A 16,895-nucleotide genomic window follows, 5' to 3' on the forward strand; every position below is an offset into this window, starting at 1 on the left:
GTGCTTGGACTGGGCCAGGTAGAGTTGTGGCGATGCTCTGTCCCATTTTTCCTGCCTTTGTCCTCTTGTCTGTTTTGAAATGGGGACGTTTTACTTGTGTATGTTCTTTTATTTCATTTGACTTAAGCAGTTAATATCTTACCTCATGTTTTCTGCCCTTGTCTTTTCAGCCCTTGAAAAAACTCGAACAGAATTATTTGACCTGAAAACCAAATACGATGAAGAAACTACTGCAAAGTAAGTCCCCTCATCACACCGTGTCCCAAGAGGTTGGCTTAGCAGGTTGGGAGCGTGACCTGTGTCCCAAACAGGGACACAGCACCATCCCCACGTGACCCCAGGCTCACATGCTCCCTGGCCTCCGCCACTGCAGCTGCTCCTCTTCCTTGTGGCGAAGGCTGCTCAGCACTTCACCATTTTCTAAGAAGGTTTGGGGAGGACTCAGCTTGGAAATGTGGGCGTTTCCTCAGGAGCTTGGCCCGGCAGAGAGAGTCCCCTGACCTGGGCCGAGCCCTCCCCCAAGCCCTGTAGGAGGAATCGCCACTCCCCATGCTCTTTGTCATACCCGACAGAGCCCTGCAGGTGCACATATGTGGGGACACATTGGTGAGCAGTCACGCAAGGCTCACAGCCTACCTGGCTCTTGTAGGGGGACATCAGAGGGAACACTTGCACGTACCCTGTCTCAGATCCCCCTATGCTGGTCACTGGGATGCTGGAAATAGGATTGCTGTAAATCCTGGGATGACAGCAACAGAGACTCTCTTGGCTGTGGCCACCTCTGCTAAGTCCAGGTGCAGTGCCAGTCTTCCCTGATCTGGAAGGCTCCTGTGGAACCCCTGTGCCCAGCGGCAGCCCCCTGCTGTGATCCCGCAGAGCTCCAGCAGCCTGGTGGGGGCTCTCCTCAGGGTGGTTGCAGGTGCTTGGTGTCGTTCGGCCCAGCACACTTGCCCTGGGGTTTGGAGGGTGCTGCTGCGTCCACTGTCCTTGGGACACGGGGGGAGTGGGCTCTTGACCCTCAGCTCTGGGTTGTTCAGAAAGCCCAGCTCCGCAGCCCTGGTGGGTTGAAACTGCCACGTGAAGACCAAACGTCAGTCCCTGCGCCCTGGCAGACGTCTTGGCTGATCTGAACCACAGGAGCCACCAGGTTGTTGGCCCTTGTGGTGTGGGGACAGGGCTTCGTGTAAGTGGGATGAGCGGGGCCAAAGGGGCAGTGGTCGGCATTTCACAGCGCAGCCCCTCGGCCTTGGTGGTACTTCTGCTGTCCTGGGGGCAGCCACAGCCCAGGACACGGCTTCTGGGGCTGGAGGGACCCCTGTGCCACGAGCCCTCTCCTCTAGAACCAACAGCCTAGGAGTCCTCCCCCTCAGGAACCACAGCACTGCCCGCACAGGACGCGGCCTGTCCTATACCTCGGGGTCCCTGTCACTTTTTCACCAGCCTGTCACCCTTCTCTCCTGTTACTCCTGCTTGGATTTCAGGTTTCTAAATAAGTTGTTTTCTTCAGTAAGTGTGATTTGTAGAACCTGTATCCTTTCCATCTGAGGCGTTCAGCATTTGTCTGGGATCTCGGTTGTCTCCGGGGTTTCTCTCTAAATGGTCTGAGGTGGATGGTGTGCGCGAGACATCGCGCTTCTCTCCCTCTTTTCCCGTCGCCTGCTGCCAACGTCTGTCCCTGCATGGCTGTGGTCTGATAGCACCACAGGTTCTCATTGCTCTTATCGGGACATCTTGAGGATCTGTAAGTAGCCAGGATGTACTTCATTATGCACTTTTTAAAAAACATGTCTTGGTGGTGGTGAGGATGCGGGGAGCAGGGCATCTCTCATGTTGGCAGTGGAGCACTGCAGTGCCAAGGGTCCCCCAAAACAGGACAGAACTGCCATCTGATCCAGAGACCCCAACTCTGGGGACATGTCCATCGCAGCATCATGCACAAGGCCAAGAAATGGACATCACTGCATCCACGAATGGGTGAAGCAAGCGGGGAACACACAGTGGATTACCCTCCAGTCCAGGGCGAGGGCAGTCCTGTACCCAGGACAGCACAGTGGACCCTGGAGGAAGTGCTGGATGAAGCAGGCGGCACAGGGACAAGGCCACGCGACCTCCCTGACAGTGAGATCTGGGAGAGCTGAGCTCAGCGGAGCTGGATGGGCTGCTGGTGACAGGGAGTGAGAAGCTCTGGCCCCGGGTTCAAGGTTTCAGCCGAGTTGTGAAACATCGTACGGCGGGGGTGGTCGTCCATCGAGGTGCTTACTGTGCTTTAAGATCACTTACAGAAAATTTCTGTTTCCCCATAGAAAACAATAGTTAAGGTCCCAGCAAAATTCAGGGCCAGCCTCAACAACTCAGCAAAGCCCAAAGCGACTTAGTGAGACCCTGTCTCAGGAAATATAAAGGGTTTGGGACGTGGCTCAGTGGTAAAGCACCCTCTGGGTTCAGTCTCCAGCACCAAAAAGAGAAAGTAAATAAATAAGTGAGGTTACAGAGAGGAAATTAAATGATTCCTCATCTTTTATGAAACATGGTGTTATATCACATAAATGTGTAGGCAGATATGATTTGTTCATTCAAAATATTTTATTTAAAAAAAAAAAACTTGTGTGCCACCCTCGCTAGGCCACTCGAGTGATTTTTAAGCTGCCTGCTGTGTTCTAATGTGAATCATTTTAGTGAGTGAGGAACAGCAAATCAGGTAATAGAACAGAATAGAAAACAAACCAACAGAATAGAAAGTGTCCTGGCACATGGTAAAGTGTCTTTTGGTGACACTTCAAAATTAGGTATCTAAATCTAAAAAATAGAAAACTAGTTCTTGGGTCACAATGGGAAAGGTGCTTCTGTCCACATATCAGGACCTCATTTAAAAGCTGCTGCTCCATGGGTCACAAGAGCTCACTCTCCAGAAGCCGGTGTCTCCTATCCTGCTCTTGCTGTCACTGGCAAAGTGTGGTTAGCCGTGATGTCCACCCACTTGGGGAAAGAAACTGCCTGGTAGCATGAAGTGCTCAGGAGTGACCGCTACGCACACCACTTGCCACACAACAGCTGGTTGCTCTGTTGTTTGGAGCCACGGTGTCTTGTTTTCTTCTTGGGTGAAAAGCCACATGGAAATTTTGCTTTTATTTAGCGGGTTTGTTTTAGGAATCAAGGTCAAAGAAGCAACTGAGAATGGAGTTCCTGGAGGAGGAGCCTGAACAGAGAAGGGCTTCAGTTTTCTCCACTCAGGTTTTCGTCTCTGGAAGAAGGGAATGTGGCCACTGGGGGCGTGAGCAGGGGCGGAGCCAGAGAGCAAGGGCAGGCTGTCTCCTGTTCCCACCCTCTCGGGTCTTGCTACTGGCCAGGCTGACACGTTTGCTCAGCCAGAGCCACCAGATAGCAAGGGAAAGAAGAGCCAGCTCCCAGCTGAGAGGGCGCAGGGAGAGGCCAGGAGGGTTGGCAGTTACTGTTCATAGAGGGACTGGCCCCAGGGCCACTCTGCAGCAACCGCCTCTGCCATGTTGACAGTAAGAATGTTGAATGTTGGGACAGTCACCTACCTGATGGAGCATGTCACCCAGGGACTCTCAGAGGCTGGTTCTCCCACCCCCTGGACCACTGGAGAACCCTGGCATCAGCCAGGAAGCTGTGGGAGCTGGTGTGGACCCAGTAGCGAACAGTTCTAGCCCCTTCCATCCACTGGTACGTGGTGAGGCCCAAAGATTCTTCCCCTCAAAATCCAAATAAAAATTAGCATATTGCTTGCTGAGTTTCACTAAACTATGGGAAATTAAGCCAAAAATCCTGAGGATCGGGGCTGGAAAAGTGGCTCCGTGGCAGGCGCTTGCCTGGCCCACGTCCCTAGCACCATATGCACAAGAACGTGGAGGTTGGTGATTCTGTTCTGAGGGTACCTCCAGGACATGGTGAGGTGGCCATGGCCCTGCTGGAGCTCACGGTGAGAGACTCCGTCTCGCCCAGTGGGAGCGGGGCTGGCGTGAGCGAGCACAGCTGCAGCGAGCGACATGGGCAGAGGTGGGCGAGGCTCCCAGGCAGTGGGTCCCTCCTGACTTCAGCAGACAGCTGCCTCCTTTGGGCTGCGCCCTCTGCCGGGTGCAGATCCTGAGCTTTTGTGGTTCCGTGGGAAGACATCACTGCAGTCCAGCATGGCCACATCTGGGATTGAAGGGACAGGACTGGCTAGGTGTCCAGCAGGGTCCCTGCAGGATGGAGGCAGAGCACTCATGTGGGGCAGTGAGGGTGGTGCAGAGCCTGGCGGAGAGTGCTGGCAGGCGGTGCCCAGGCCTGGCCTTGAGCAGATCAGAAGGTGGGGACCTAGGGAGGAGCAATGCCTCTGACCAGTGCAGCACAGAAACCTCCTCCCTACCCCACCCCGCCTGGGCTCCCCAGGCCACACCTAGAGAGGGGACTGAGGGAGGAGGAGATCTCTGACACCAGGTAGCCGAGGGAACTACCCCGCACCCTTTCCCGGAGAGCTCAGCCTTGACTTTGGTTTTGTCTTTCTGTCCGTCTTCCTCTGGGGTCCTGGGTTTCCTGGGCTCACACACCCTCTTGCCTCAGCCTCCTGAGTAGTAGTTGAGGCTGAAGATGAGGCCTCGGAGGGCGGGGGGGGGGCAGGCCTATCTGAGTTTCCCAGGAACCAGCTGGTGGGTCTGCAGGGTAATGGGGCTGGGCTTAGGCGTAGGCTCGGCTGGGCTTAGGCGTAGGCTCAGCTGGGCATTTCCCAGGTCAGATGCCAACAAAAGGCAGCACTGGGCCAGACGCCTACCGTGAATGGTTCCCAAAGTAGTTAGCCACAGAAAGTTCAGAGGAAGGCCTGAGGTAGAGGGGCCGGCGCTGCTCTCTTACCTTTGGAAGCAACTATCTCAGTATTCAGGTCCCACACAAGGCACACCTCTGCCTTCCCGACCCTGGTGTCCTGAGAAAGGTTCATCGTGTCGATGAACCTTGGGGTCCAACCTGCATGTGCTGTTAGTTCAGCGTGCTTTTATTCGTGTATATGAAATAGAAGCCCCTGCGGGACACATCTTTGTTCACATGGTCTTAAAACAGTGCTCCTCTGGGCGGGGAATGAGAGGTGGCAGGGAGGGACTGTTTTAGCAGATCACAGGCGGGAATCAGGAGGCAGGACGAAGCTGGGCTCTGCAGACAGACTGCCCTGCCTCTGCGCCTGGCTTCTCCCATCTGCACTGGGGCCTGGCAAAGGTGCAGTCACCGCGTGGCCTCGGGGAGCAACAAGGTGTGCGTGCACAGCACAGGCACAGCGAGAGCCAGGGGAGGTCCACAACGGCTGCGCCAGGGCCCAGGGCGGCTCTAGAGGCAGCGGCCTTGTAGGGGGTGGACCAGGAAGTCGAAGGACACACATTGCCTGTCCTCCACAGGGCCACTGTCCCCTCTCACCTCTGCCATTTTGGTGTGAAGTTGCAGGTGGAAGACACCGCCCCATCCTGAGACCCCCCTTGGCACAGGGCAGTCATCGCCATGCGTCAGCTGGGACAGCGCAGGCTGACTGTGACGGGGACAGCAGCAGTAAAGTTTTCCATGTGTAGGCTTGAAGCAAAATGTAATTAGCCTTTATGCGCAGAACAAGGCCCCATTGATGAACACAGCTGGTCTTTGTTTTGTCCTGTCATTGAGAGTGGGAGGTAAAGTGCTCTTCTTCATGTTTATTAATGCAAGATTCCTTAGACAAATGGCAGGCACAGTTTAATATTTGTTGGAACGTGGAGGGGCTTGCCAAAACAGTTGTTGTGTAAGCGGATTGCAGCGCTTCAGATTAGAGCCATTTCTGGGTTAAATAAATGAATTATTTCTGCTTGCTTTTTTCCTATGAAAATGCACCTCCTCAGATGGTCATCCTGTCCAGTTCTCCCCGTGTCTCTTAGCAGATGGAAATAACACCCCAGCAGACTTTAGCCTGGAGAGTCACAGAGCCTAGGGGTGTGGATTTAGGCCTTTACAAATGGGTGCCCTGGGAGAGGCTTGGGCCGCGCGCTGCCCTCCTCCCTGGGCCTGTGCCACACAGCTGTCCCTTGCCCTCGGGTTCAGGTCGCTTCTGCCCATGCCAGGAGCCTCCTGGCCACACACAAGCAGGACTTCCCATTTCACTGCTGTCCATGGCCTCCTCTTTGCTCTGCCCCCAGACCTGGGTGACGGGGAGCTTCAGCACAGTCAGCCTCTTACATTCCTCCAAACACGTGGGGGGGGGGCCCTCTGAGCCCTGATGAAAGGAAATATTGAATTGCACCGAAATGCTACATTTTTTCGAGCTAGTGCTAGTCTTAGGAGAATTTGCACCTCCCAGACCTTTCCTGCCAGTAAACTTCATACTTGTTAAACTTACTTGGTTGTGTTCCTCGCTTCTATGCTTTTAAGAACAGCCTTGTATATCGCTAGTTTCATAACGCGTTACAAGAGGGACATCCATGGGAGGAGCCACATGTGGGCCAGCTTTGGAGTGTTGCTTTGTGTCGTGTTTGTGGCTCAGGTTTATCACAAAAGGCAGCCAGCCCTGGGCAAGATCAGACCGTCCCACAGCCAGCCCAGCAGAGGACTTTATTGAAATTGTTCAGGGGAGCCAGACCCTGCCACACAGGGATAGGGACCTCCACGTCCCTGCAGAGGCCAGAATACAGGACTTAAGATGAGGAAAGGGGCCCAGGAAGACTCGAGGAGGGCAGCCCATGCGCCTATGCAAGGACACCCAGGTGGCTGGTGCGGCGGGTCCTTGGGTGTCAGTGTCAGCTGCTGGTGCCGTCCAGTGAGCTCCTGCTGTGCAGTGTGGGGAGGAGCCCCTCAGGAACACAGGCCTTTGCTGCCTCCCTTGGGCACAGTGTTTGGTGCTCTTTGTGCATGACCATGGTGGTCTTCACAGCCCCTCTGGGGCCGAGTGTGGCTCAGTGGAGAGGCTTGCCTAGCACGCACAGGCCCTGGTCCCATCCCAGCACTGCAGAAAGACACCAAGAGTGTCCTGAGGCTGCCTCACCTGTGGGAGGGTTGAGCAGGCAATGGCTGGTCCAAAGGGTTCTGCCCCTTCCCCACCCGAAGAGCTTTCGTGCAGATGAGTCTTTTCTTTATTTTCTTTATGGTTTCTTTATGGGAAAGGCTCTGGAAACAAGAGCTAGGTGGAGCCCAGCTGACTAAGCCTGAGAATCACACGACAGTTTTGATCCTCACAGGAGACAAACAGCAGCGGCAGCACTTGTCCCCATTGAATTTGAAAGGACCAACTTAAGTGTCCTGAAATGCAGTCCCTCCTGTACCTTTAAGAACGTAATGTTTTCTATTTCCTGTCTTTTTGATGATTCATCAATTTCCAGTACAGAGTTGCTGTAATTATCCTGGTCAGATTAATTTCCCTAAAAATAGAGAAGCAGTTACTTTTACGATCTCAAGGATATGGACTCGAATAAAGAACCCACTGTCCCTAAGAGCCACAAAATCAGACTAGGAGGGGAAAATGTGATGCCTTTTTTCCCCATTTTATCTCCAAGAGTTTGCATTTGGTGGAATTCCTGGGATTTTCCGTCCCTGTACGAGTATTTTGCTTCACACCTACAATCCGTGCCTGGTGAGCAACCACTTCTGACAGTTCAGCCCTGCTCTGGTCACCTCTCCAGGCCAGGAAGGAAGTGGCTTCGCAGGTCCAAATTCAGGCAGAAACTCTTCTGAGTGCCAAGGACCCCTTCACCTCCTCTGGACTCCCGAGGGGTCTGGACATCAGGAAGCCTCAGTGAGAATTGGCAGACATGGGTCAGGCCCTAGGACCCCTGAGCAGGGACAGGCCGCAGCTATGACATATTCATAAACACAGCTCACACAGTTCATGAGTGTAATAAGTGGCCTTGCTCGCCCAGTGTCCTTTGGGAGAGTAAGGTAGAGGAAGCCACCACTCACAGATGGTCACCTGAGTTTGGGTTTCTTTCTTTCTTTCTTTTCTTTACTTGAGACAGTGTCTCACTATGTGGCCCAGGTCTCAAATTCCTAGCTCCAGCTATCCTCCTGCCTCAGCCTACCTGGTAGCTGGGACCTGCCTGCCTTGCTTTTACAGTATTTTACCTTTTTTAGAGATCCTTAAAGTTTTTCTGATTTATCATCAAGGTAAATCTTGGGGGACTTGAAAAGAGCACAAAGACTGTGGAGGGGAAATGTCACCTTGTAGGTGAAGGTGGCCTTGGGTGACCCATAGCTGGGCAGTGAGGGTCCTGCCTTCTGTGGCTCAGAGGCTGGGGCTGGAGCATCCTGCGATGCACATGGAAGCGGCCAGCAAGCGGCCTTCCTCGTGTCTCTCCCCGGGTGCTGATCATCGCCAGCAGAGATGCCTGCAGAATGAGCGGGTCAGCGTGAACCTTTATGGTGACAGGACGTAGCTCAGGGCCCAGCACAGCCGAGCAGGTCCAGTGCTCACCCGCAGCCTGCCCGGCAAGGACACCTGCACTCTGGAGAGGTGAGCTCTCGATGTCCAAGAAGGAGGCCAGAGCCCCGGAGCGTTCTCACCACCTTCTGCCCCAGTCCGATTCCCCGAGGCCGGTGGTTCTGACCGAGGGAGGGGAATCCGTGGCTGTCACTGCAGGGCCCTGGCCTCACCGGTCACTGTGACTCAGTGCATCTTTGCTTCAGAAGTAGCAAAGGAGAAAGTGACCTGCCTCACACTGTCCGGGTCCCATGAAGGGACGAGGGAAGGCTGGCAGAAGTGAGGAACGTCCTCCCCTTGGCGTGTTGGTGCCCCAGCCAGTGAGGTCAGTGCCTGTTACATAACATCCATTATTTTTATTTACAAAATCCAGTCATGTCTCTCGTACAGGATTTAAAAACCTCAAAAAGATTTTTTCAAAGAAGACAGCAGGGTCCCTGTGACCCCACGGCAGAGGGACCACTGTTACACATTGGCATGTCTCCTTCCAGCTTCCTCTGTGTGTTTGACTTTGTCTTTAATTTTCTTTTACCGATGGCATCACTGGCAGGCAGTTTTGATGTCGGTCTTTTTGCTTGACATGTGGCACCTCTTTCCCGCGTGTCTTTAGATGGTCTTTAAAAGCATCGTGCACCTGCCTGGCCTCTGCCAGGTAGGGGTGCCCCCAGCTCGTGCCCTGCATTCCCTGTTGTTCGGGAGTCTGTGGGATGACACCAGGAAGCTTTGTCCTTACTCTTTTTATGTCTTTATTGGGTCAGTGGCTGTGACATCTCAAGGGGACTTCTCTGAGCGTGGAGTGGGCGTGGAGGCCTAGAACTCAGCAAGGGCACGTGACCAGACCACTGCTGGGGAAAGTTAGTGGACATTGGTGGTACCTGGCCTGGCCTTGAGCAGCCCTGGTTCTGGTCCCAGCTTTGACCCCAGGGGCGGACTAATACTTTCCTCCCTGGGCAGCAGCACTGTCCCTGTTAGTGAAACGAGAAGATGGAACTGGTGGCTAGCAGGATCAAAGGGCCAGCCCTCTTCCCAGCCTCCAGTGCTTCATCTCCCAGGTGCTTCCCAGAGCCCCAGATACTGCCTCCGTTTATGAAATGGCCTGCAGGGAGGCCTTCCCAGGGCCCAGGCGGACAGTGAACCTCGCTAGGAAGAGCCCTGTTCCTGGGCTCACACGGCCCTGATTCCTGGCTGCATGAGTTGAGTGACCTTGGGCAGGCTACTCACCCAGGCCCTAGTCTCCACTTAGGAGAGCTGGGGTCACACGGAGAGTCTGTGAGCACGTCCTCAGTCAGCAGTGGCTGCGTTGCTACCTGCTGAGATCCACAGGGCCCCTGTTGTGTCCCCACCCCAGGTCTCTCTCACTCCGGGGACTCGTTTGTCTTGTAGATGGTCGTTGGTCACAGGGTCTCTGGTTGGCTCATCACAGCAGGGATTGGGGTGTTCTGCCCTGACCCTGTCACCTTCCTGTGGGGCTCGGAATCCTGAAATCTTACCTGGTTGCCTGGTGGGTTCTGATTGGAGACCAGAAGTGCCCAGTCAGCCGTTGCCAAGCTGTGGACGTCTCGGCCAGCGCACCCCTCAAGTCAGCTGGAGATGGGAACTCTGCTGCAACTGCCTTGTAACATACAAACATGAGGACAAATGTGTCCCCTCCCATCCCAGGAGAGCTCTGGGCCCACCTGGCTGGAACCCTGGGCTGGTGGACAGGTAGAGGAGTGCCGAACATCCACACGCCCACAAGAATGTCTGGCCTCGTCCTGGTACCTGTGGCGCAGTTTTAAGAACTTTGTGGAACCAGCCTGAAGAATGGAGCTTCCTTTCGGAAGCGAGGGCGAGACTGGTAATTGAAGCCATTGATTTCCTTCGCGGCTTGTTTGCCTGGCGCTCTCTTCCTGAGGTGCTGTTTGTTGAGGAATGTCTCCAATTGCCAGAAAGACAGTGGGGTGTCTTATATCTCCCCCGCCACCCTTCTTCCAGCCAGAGCGCGCTCAAGGCAGCCTGCGGTATGAATTTTTAATGCAGAGCTTTATGGCAGTGCTCTCCTGAGCCTAAGATTTAATGCTCTGATGAGCAGAGCATGGATCGGGGGCATTCGACATTAGGAAGAATTAACCCCCAAGCCTCCGCATCTGTGCCCTCTCATTTCCCAAAAGGTAACCCTCTGGAGTTGGGAGAAAAATTCAAAATTACGTGCTGTTTGCAATGTTCTCAAAATAGCCTGGAGCACAGAAGTAGAACATACTCTTGAAATCTTATTGGCTAGCATGTATTTTTACCTTTCCTCTTATTTCTTTTTAAGTGTGACTATTTTTACTTTGATGCATTTCAGTGATCTTTCCACCCTTAAAAAAAGCTTTACAATTTGTAAGACTTACAGAATATATAGATTCCTGGGTGCTTTCCAGTTTCCATGGAAAGCCCAAGTGTAATTAGAAGTCCAGAACTTGCCGTTGACAATGGGAAAGAGACCAGTTGTGTTAAGTGGCTAATTCTGTTCGTGGGCATATGGTCGATTGTTATTTTCTTCGGGAAGCTTTCTGTATTTTTTGAAGGTTTCAAAATTAAGAAGAAAAAGTTGTATATAAAAATCACTTGAGTTTAAATAAAGTTAGAGAAGAACGAAGTCTTCAACACACAGGAGAATAAACAGCTAACTGTGTAGAAAATAATAGAGCAGAGCTGAGCCCTATGCAAATGAAAGCCTAGATGTTTTAAATATTTCGATTAAAAATACCATAAAATCACTTAGGAGAAATTTTTAGGTGGGTATTTATATCATAGGGACGGAGGAGGTCTTTTTAAGCATGATGCCAAAAGTAGAAATTACAAAGGGAAATCAAAGCTCTTTGGAGAGGGAGGGAAAGAAAGATGGATGGGCAAAAATATTTGCAATGCCTGTGGCAGAGAGGGCTACTACATATATAAAGAACCCTTAGAAATCAATAAGAAATAGTTCAATACTCCAGCCAAGAAAGCTCTACATTTTCAGGTCCGTTCTCCCTCCACAAGGTGTCTGTCCTGCACACCTCACGTCTCTGTTTCCCCTTCACAGCCACGATCCTGGCTCGTTTTCATCTCTTGGCCTCATGGTCATCAGTATCTCACATCTCTCTGCTGCCAGGTTCTCCTGGATACATCTGTCTTCCTCCAAGGATCAGCTAAAAGTTTGTTTGTTTTTTTCTGAAATGTAGACCTGATCCCATTTAAATCTGCCCTGTGTAAGAACTTTCTGTGCCTTGTTCTCCTGCCTCCGAAGAAAAGTCCCCAGCCTGGTGTGCAGCTCCGCCTGCGTGGCCCTGTGGTGCGCTGAAGCCAGTGCCCCACACACGGATTCCAGGCCATCCCCCAGCTCGTGCCTGCCTGCTCCTAGCAGGGCCCCTTTACCCACAGGCACAGCCGCCACCTCCCCGCTGTACCCTCCTGTGCCTGCATGACCCTCTGTAACAGGAACAGGCCTCGTAACCTAGTGCTCATGGAGAAAACTCAGCAAACTGACTTCCTTTGCTGACCTTGTATTAGAGGGCCCTGGGGGTCAGTGCCTCCCACAGGACACTGGTGCCCGCAGAGCCACTGGTTCACAATGTAGTTCCTCTTCTCTGAAGTGCCAAGTCACCAAGCTTAAAATATCCCCTTGAACGTCTTCTCCAATGTGTGCATCTTTCAACCAAAGTCTGTGTGGAAATTGTTAGTTAAATACACTTTAAGATACAGCACAGAGAGTGTGTGCTGTGCAGAGACCACATTTCGCCTCCAATTGTACTTGCCTCGGAGAGAGCCCTGGGCAGCCACGCTGCCTCCCCTGGCCACAGAGTGCTGTCTGCAGCAGCATCTGCCTCCCTGTGGCATGAGCTCCTCGGGGCTAACGGGTCTCCTGCACCAGGCTGCTGTGCCAGGGCTTGGGTCAGCCATGCCTCAGACACCTGGTCTGGATCTTCGTGGAAGCTGGCAGCTCCCAGGGCTGTGCATGGGCTCCTAGGACCGAGGTCTGCCTATGGCACAGCTGTCTGACAGCAATAAAGGGAGTCTGAGCTGTGAGTTTGGTCACTGCATAGATGGTTTAGAACACACAGGTTTATGCATATTTCGGAGGGCACATTTGGGCACACAGGTGTCAGGTTGCTATGCCCAGCATAAAGCAGCCTGCAGAGGAGAGGCCACTCGAGGTCCTTCAGGCGTGACTTGACATCATTTCACCCCATTTTACATCTCTCATCCACTAGCCTGCAGTCTTCATGCTGAGACTTTATTTTCTTCTCTTGAAGAATTAAAGCTGAGGTCACCATGCTCGGTTTACAGGCATCTTGGTGATTTCTGGGGTTTTGTAACAAATTTTAGAAAAGTAACTCCTGAAAATACTTTTTTCAGAATGAGAAATTTCTTAGGGAAACAGAGATGCCGTTTTGTCCCCCACATGTGGCCCCAGGGGAAGAAGGAACCCTTCCACAGTAGTAGAGAGACTGGGGTCCCCTCCTGCCCCACCCCACACTGCATGACCTGAGGCTGCCCTTATCTGTGTTTTCCAGAAAGCACTGGGTTCTAGCAAGCACAGCTTCCTTCAGACCTCAGGGCCTTCCCTGCTGTGCTGGGTGCAGCCTTGTGGTACCCAGCTCTGTGGGTTCGCAGGCACCAGGCTTGGCGTTTCCCTCTGCTCATGGCCGTGTGTCTCCCTGCAGCCTTGGAGCTGCCCAGCAGTTCTGCTTGTGCTCTGAGTTGGAGCCACTTATCACCTTTACCCATCGCTTGCTTTTCTTTTTGCTTGAGTTTTGGTGGCTTTAGTTATCCAGGAGAATCATGTGCAGCCAACCCTTATGTCCTTGAGTTCTGTCCACAGATTCAACCAACCACGGATAGAAAATATTCAGAAAAAAAGAATTGTATATGTACCAAAGATGCACAGACTTTGTTCTTATTATTATTCCCTAAACAACACAATAGGGCAGTTATTTATAGAGTCTGCATTGTATCAGGAATTGTAGGTCATCCCCAGATGCTTTAAAGTCGACAGGAAGAGGTACCTGGGTTTTATGCAAATACTACCTAGTTTTTAAAAGGGATTTGAGGCTCTACAGATTTGGGTATCTGCAGGTTTCTTAGAACAAATGCCTCGTGGATACCAAGGGACTACTTTATCTATGAATAAGATAGGACTCATCAGTTTAATCATCATTTCTAATATAGTCTCAATAATAGGAAATGGTCCTTCCTTTCTAATCTGCTTTCTTGGTTTTTTTTATGACTTATCTTAACCGTGTCTGATAGCATAAGGGGCAGTTCACTGTCTGTTTATCATTCTTCAAGGTACCCTCAGTTCGCCCAGTGGGCCTGTGATTTCTTCCACCAGCACTTCACATCCGACAACTCAGACATAAATAATTACATGTCTGATTTCTGTCTGCAATTTCATTCTAGCGGTCTAATTTTCCATTCTAATAAATTCCACACGATTTTGGTAAGATATCTGTTTTCTATTTTCATGTCATATACAACTAGTTTACTATTGTTTTGCTGGTTTTTTTAAAAGCCCACCTAATATTTCCATATGCATCTTGTCATTTTACCAAGTTTTATAAATTAACTTCAGAGATAAATTTACCCTTATTTATATTTAATGCAACCGCAAATAAGAAATGTCATCATTAGCTTTCTTTGCCAGTAGCATTTTATAATTCGATTTTCTATAGGTGGAATTTATGCCATGTTATTTTAATTCCCACATGTTTAATATTTATATCCCTGTTGTAGATGAGAGAGATCGTTGATTTCATTTTCCAGATATTAATAATAACTGGTGTGTGAAAGTTGATTATTTTCTTGTCTTTGCCAAAAAACATGGGCCCTGCTGTGGCCCCGGCCACCTCTGCCCAGCTGCTTCCGGGGGTTTTGGGTTCTGTGAGCGTGTGATCACATCACTGCAGGTGGTGACTTCAGACCCTTTTAGGACAACAGTAAATGGAGGCCCTTGGTTTCAAATCCCTGTCCTTTCAGCCATTCACCACGAGCTCCAGCGACAACCCCATACCCTAAATTTGACCAGGACGTGGTCTTTCTGTCCCACGTGTTAACAACAGAATTACACCTGTGTATACTGCATTATATTCCATTTTTATTTTCCGTGTTTTGTGGACTTCCTCACCTTGTCACTTAGCAGGGGCTCAGGCAGTGTGCCTGTTGCTGACCCGCAGCAGCACCCACCTCTCCTGACTGCAAGGAGTGCTAGGGAGCGTGGCTTGGAATCTGAACGTCATTAGTCCTTTTTAAAAATCTAGTCAAGTCTGTGCCTTCTCGCTCAAAGGACCTTCCTGCTACGTGTTGTTAGAGTTTGCATTTTCTTCAAATACATATTTTATTTTTAGGGGTGAACTTGTCCTGCCCATATTCACTGATACAACTCTTCTCTTATATTTTCTCTAATTATTGATTCTCACTTTCAGATTTGCAGTGTCCCTGTCATAAACTTTCTGGCCTATTCACAAAGATGCACTAATTCATTATCTGGAGTCTTCTCCTCAGACCTGCAGTGCGTCTCCCCTTTATTACTGAACACCACCTTCAGGTGGAGAAGCACCCCGCCCTCCTGAAACCCTCTTGAATGCTCCGTGCCAGTTTTCTTGCCACACTGTACTGTCACCACACCCCATGTCCATCAAAGCAACAAATGACCCTCCGTCACCAGGACCCTCCCTCCTTGGTGAAGCCCAGGCTCTTCTACAACACTCTGAACCTACAAATTCCTGCCAAGTATTTTTAAAGATACTTGGATTTTCCAGAGAGTTTCTGCTGCCTTCAGAAAGCATGTGCCATTGGCAGGATTATCGAGTGGTGATAAGAACCCTTCATCCGAGCATATGGTAAATATTTTTCAAAACTTGAGGTGTGCCAGGTAGATCCAGGAGGTGACCTACATAGAAAGGAACACTCTTCTCATCACCTGTTTAAAGGATCTAGCTGCCTTTTTCATTTTTACTAAACTCAGAAATTTATCAACTAGTATCTGGGGTCCTTTTGCAGGGGAACCCTGGGGAGCCCTGTCATTTGAAAACTGATCAAATCCATTTCCTGTCCAGAGTGGTGACATCGCCGAGCCAGGGCTTCAAGCCAGTTACGTGACATTTGTGTCTTCCTGGTGGGGAGAGGCTCTCACCCGTGCTCATCTAGCCATGAACATAGGACAGGGGGGTGGCCTGTCCAGCGCAAGTCCTTCCAAAACAAATTCTAGAGGGAAACCAGGAAGATCATTTGATTTTTGTCCTCTTAGAATTCTTATCGCACCTACTGTGAAGTGTTTGAAGTGGCTTTAAGACAAGGCGTGGAATCCGTAGGTTCAGCATGGAGTGGGGGTGAACGGCGGACCTCAGTGGGAAGACAACTCTTAAGGCTTGGATGTGAATGAAAATCTCAATTACTCCATAGCCCGACGTGGCCGAGACGTTTCCTTCCCTGAGTTTTGAGCGGTGGACATTGCAGGGTCCCCGGCGCGCTGTCTGGCCGCGGGGAGACTTGCTGTGCAATTAACCTTTCCATTTCCTCCTGCATCTAAGCATCGTGCGCTTCCTCTGCGGTGTCTTAGTGAGTGCACAGGATGGAGGGCGTTCTCTGAAACGTGTGGCCAAAGCAATGAGGTCAGAATGAAGGGAAGGGATGGTCTTCGTGGGGCCAGCAAGTCTGGCCCATCTGAGTTGTTTGTCTAACACTTCACAAGTGGCATAGGAGCCGCTGAATTATTCATCTTCAAGTTACCCTAAAAAAGGCACTTAGGCGGGCAGGAAGGCTGCTGTCCTCAGACACAACGCTGCCTCCGTGGTCGCCTGCCCCGCTGCGCGGCCAGCCCTGTGAGGTGAAGGGGACCGCACTGCCTGAAGTGTGCAGGGCAGGGGAGGACACTCAGTGACTCTGAGGCCACAGGTGTGGTGGGAAGGCTGGAGGGGACGAGCCTAGAAGCTGAGAGTGACAAGCAGCATGCAGGCGGCGGTCTTTTCCTGCCACCAGCCCCTTGCTTGGCAGCTCCCACCAAGGAGTGCTTAGGGGAGAGAGGAGGTAATTAGAGACTCTCATTTTGGAGGAAAAGCAAGGTTTGCCATAGGCCAGCTGCTCCCCGTGGGCCATTTGTCACTGTCTTGCCCCAGTCCTCGGAAGGCAGGGAAGCGGGGAAGGAGGACCAGGACTGCAGTCCTGTGGGTTTTCTCGGGCAGCAGAAGCTTGGCTGGTGCCTCTTGGCCAGAGGCAGGTTCCCCCGGGGTACGGAGACCAGACAGGGGAGCCAAACCCCACAGGCACCCCCCAGCTGCTGGCAAGGTTGGCAAAACAAGAGTCCAGCACTAAATATGTGAAGGAGGCTGTTAACAAAATAACGATGATGTGACGTGTGACAGGAAATCAGCCCTCGCAGGGCATCTCTTTGCAGTCTGAGCTAAGGTGGCAGCAACTGGCCTCTTGTCCTGCTGGTGCTGCTGTCTGCCATGAGTCCTGCAGTGTGGACGAGCCC

At 51.6% G+C, this 16,895-nt stretch overlaps 1 protein-coding gene across 17 annotated transcripts in view; it reads left to right on the forward strand.

The window, feature by feature from the left end:
• The window catches only part of Cux1 (cut like homeobox 1), a 311,626-nt gene that overhangs the window by 195,690 nt on the left and 99,041 nt on the right, over positions 1–16,895 (forward strand). For all 17 annotated transcript variants that reach the window (XM_078023844.1, XM_078023835.1, XM_078023836.1 and 14 more), the window contains one exon: positions 171–237. In XM_078023844.1, coding sequence (XP_077879970.1) covers positions 171–237 — 67 coding nt within the window. The remainder of the gene's footprint in view (positions 1–170; positions 238–16,895) is intronic.

Source organism: Ictidomys tridecemlineatus, chromosome 10 (genome assembly GCF_052094955.1).
Source record: "Ictidomys tridecemlineatus isolate mIctTri1 chromosome 10, mIctTri1.hap1, whole genome shotgun sequence".
NCBI lineage: Eukaryota > Metazoa > Chordata > Mammalia > Rodentia > Sciuridae > Ictidomys > Ictidomys tridecemlineatus.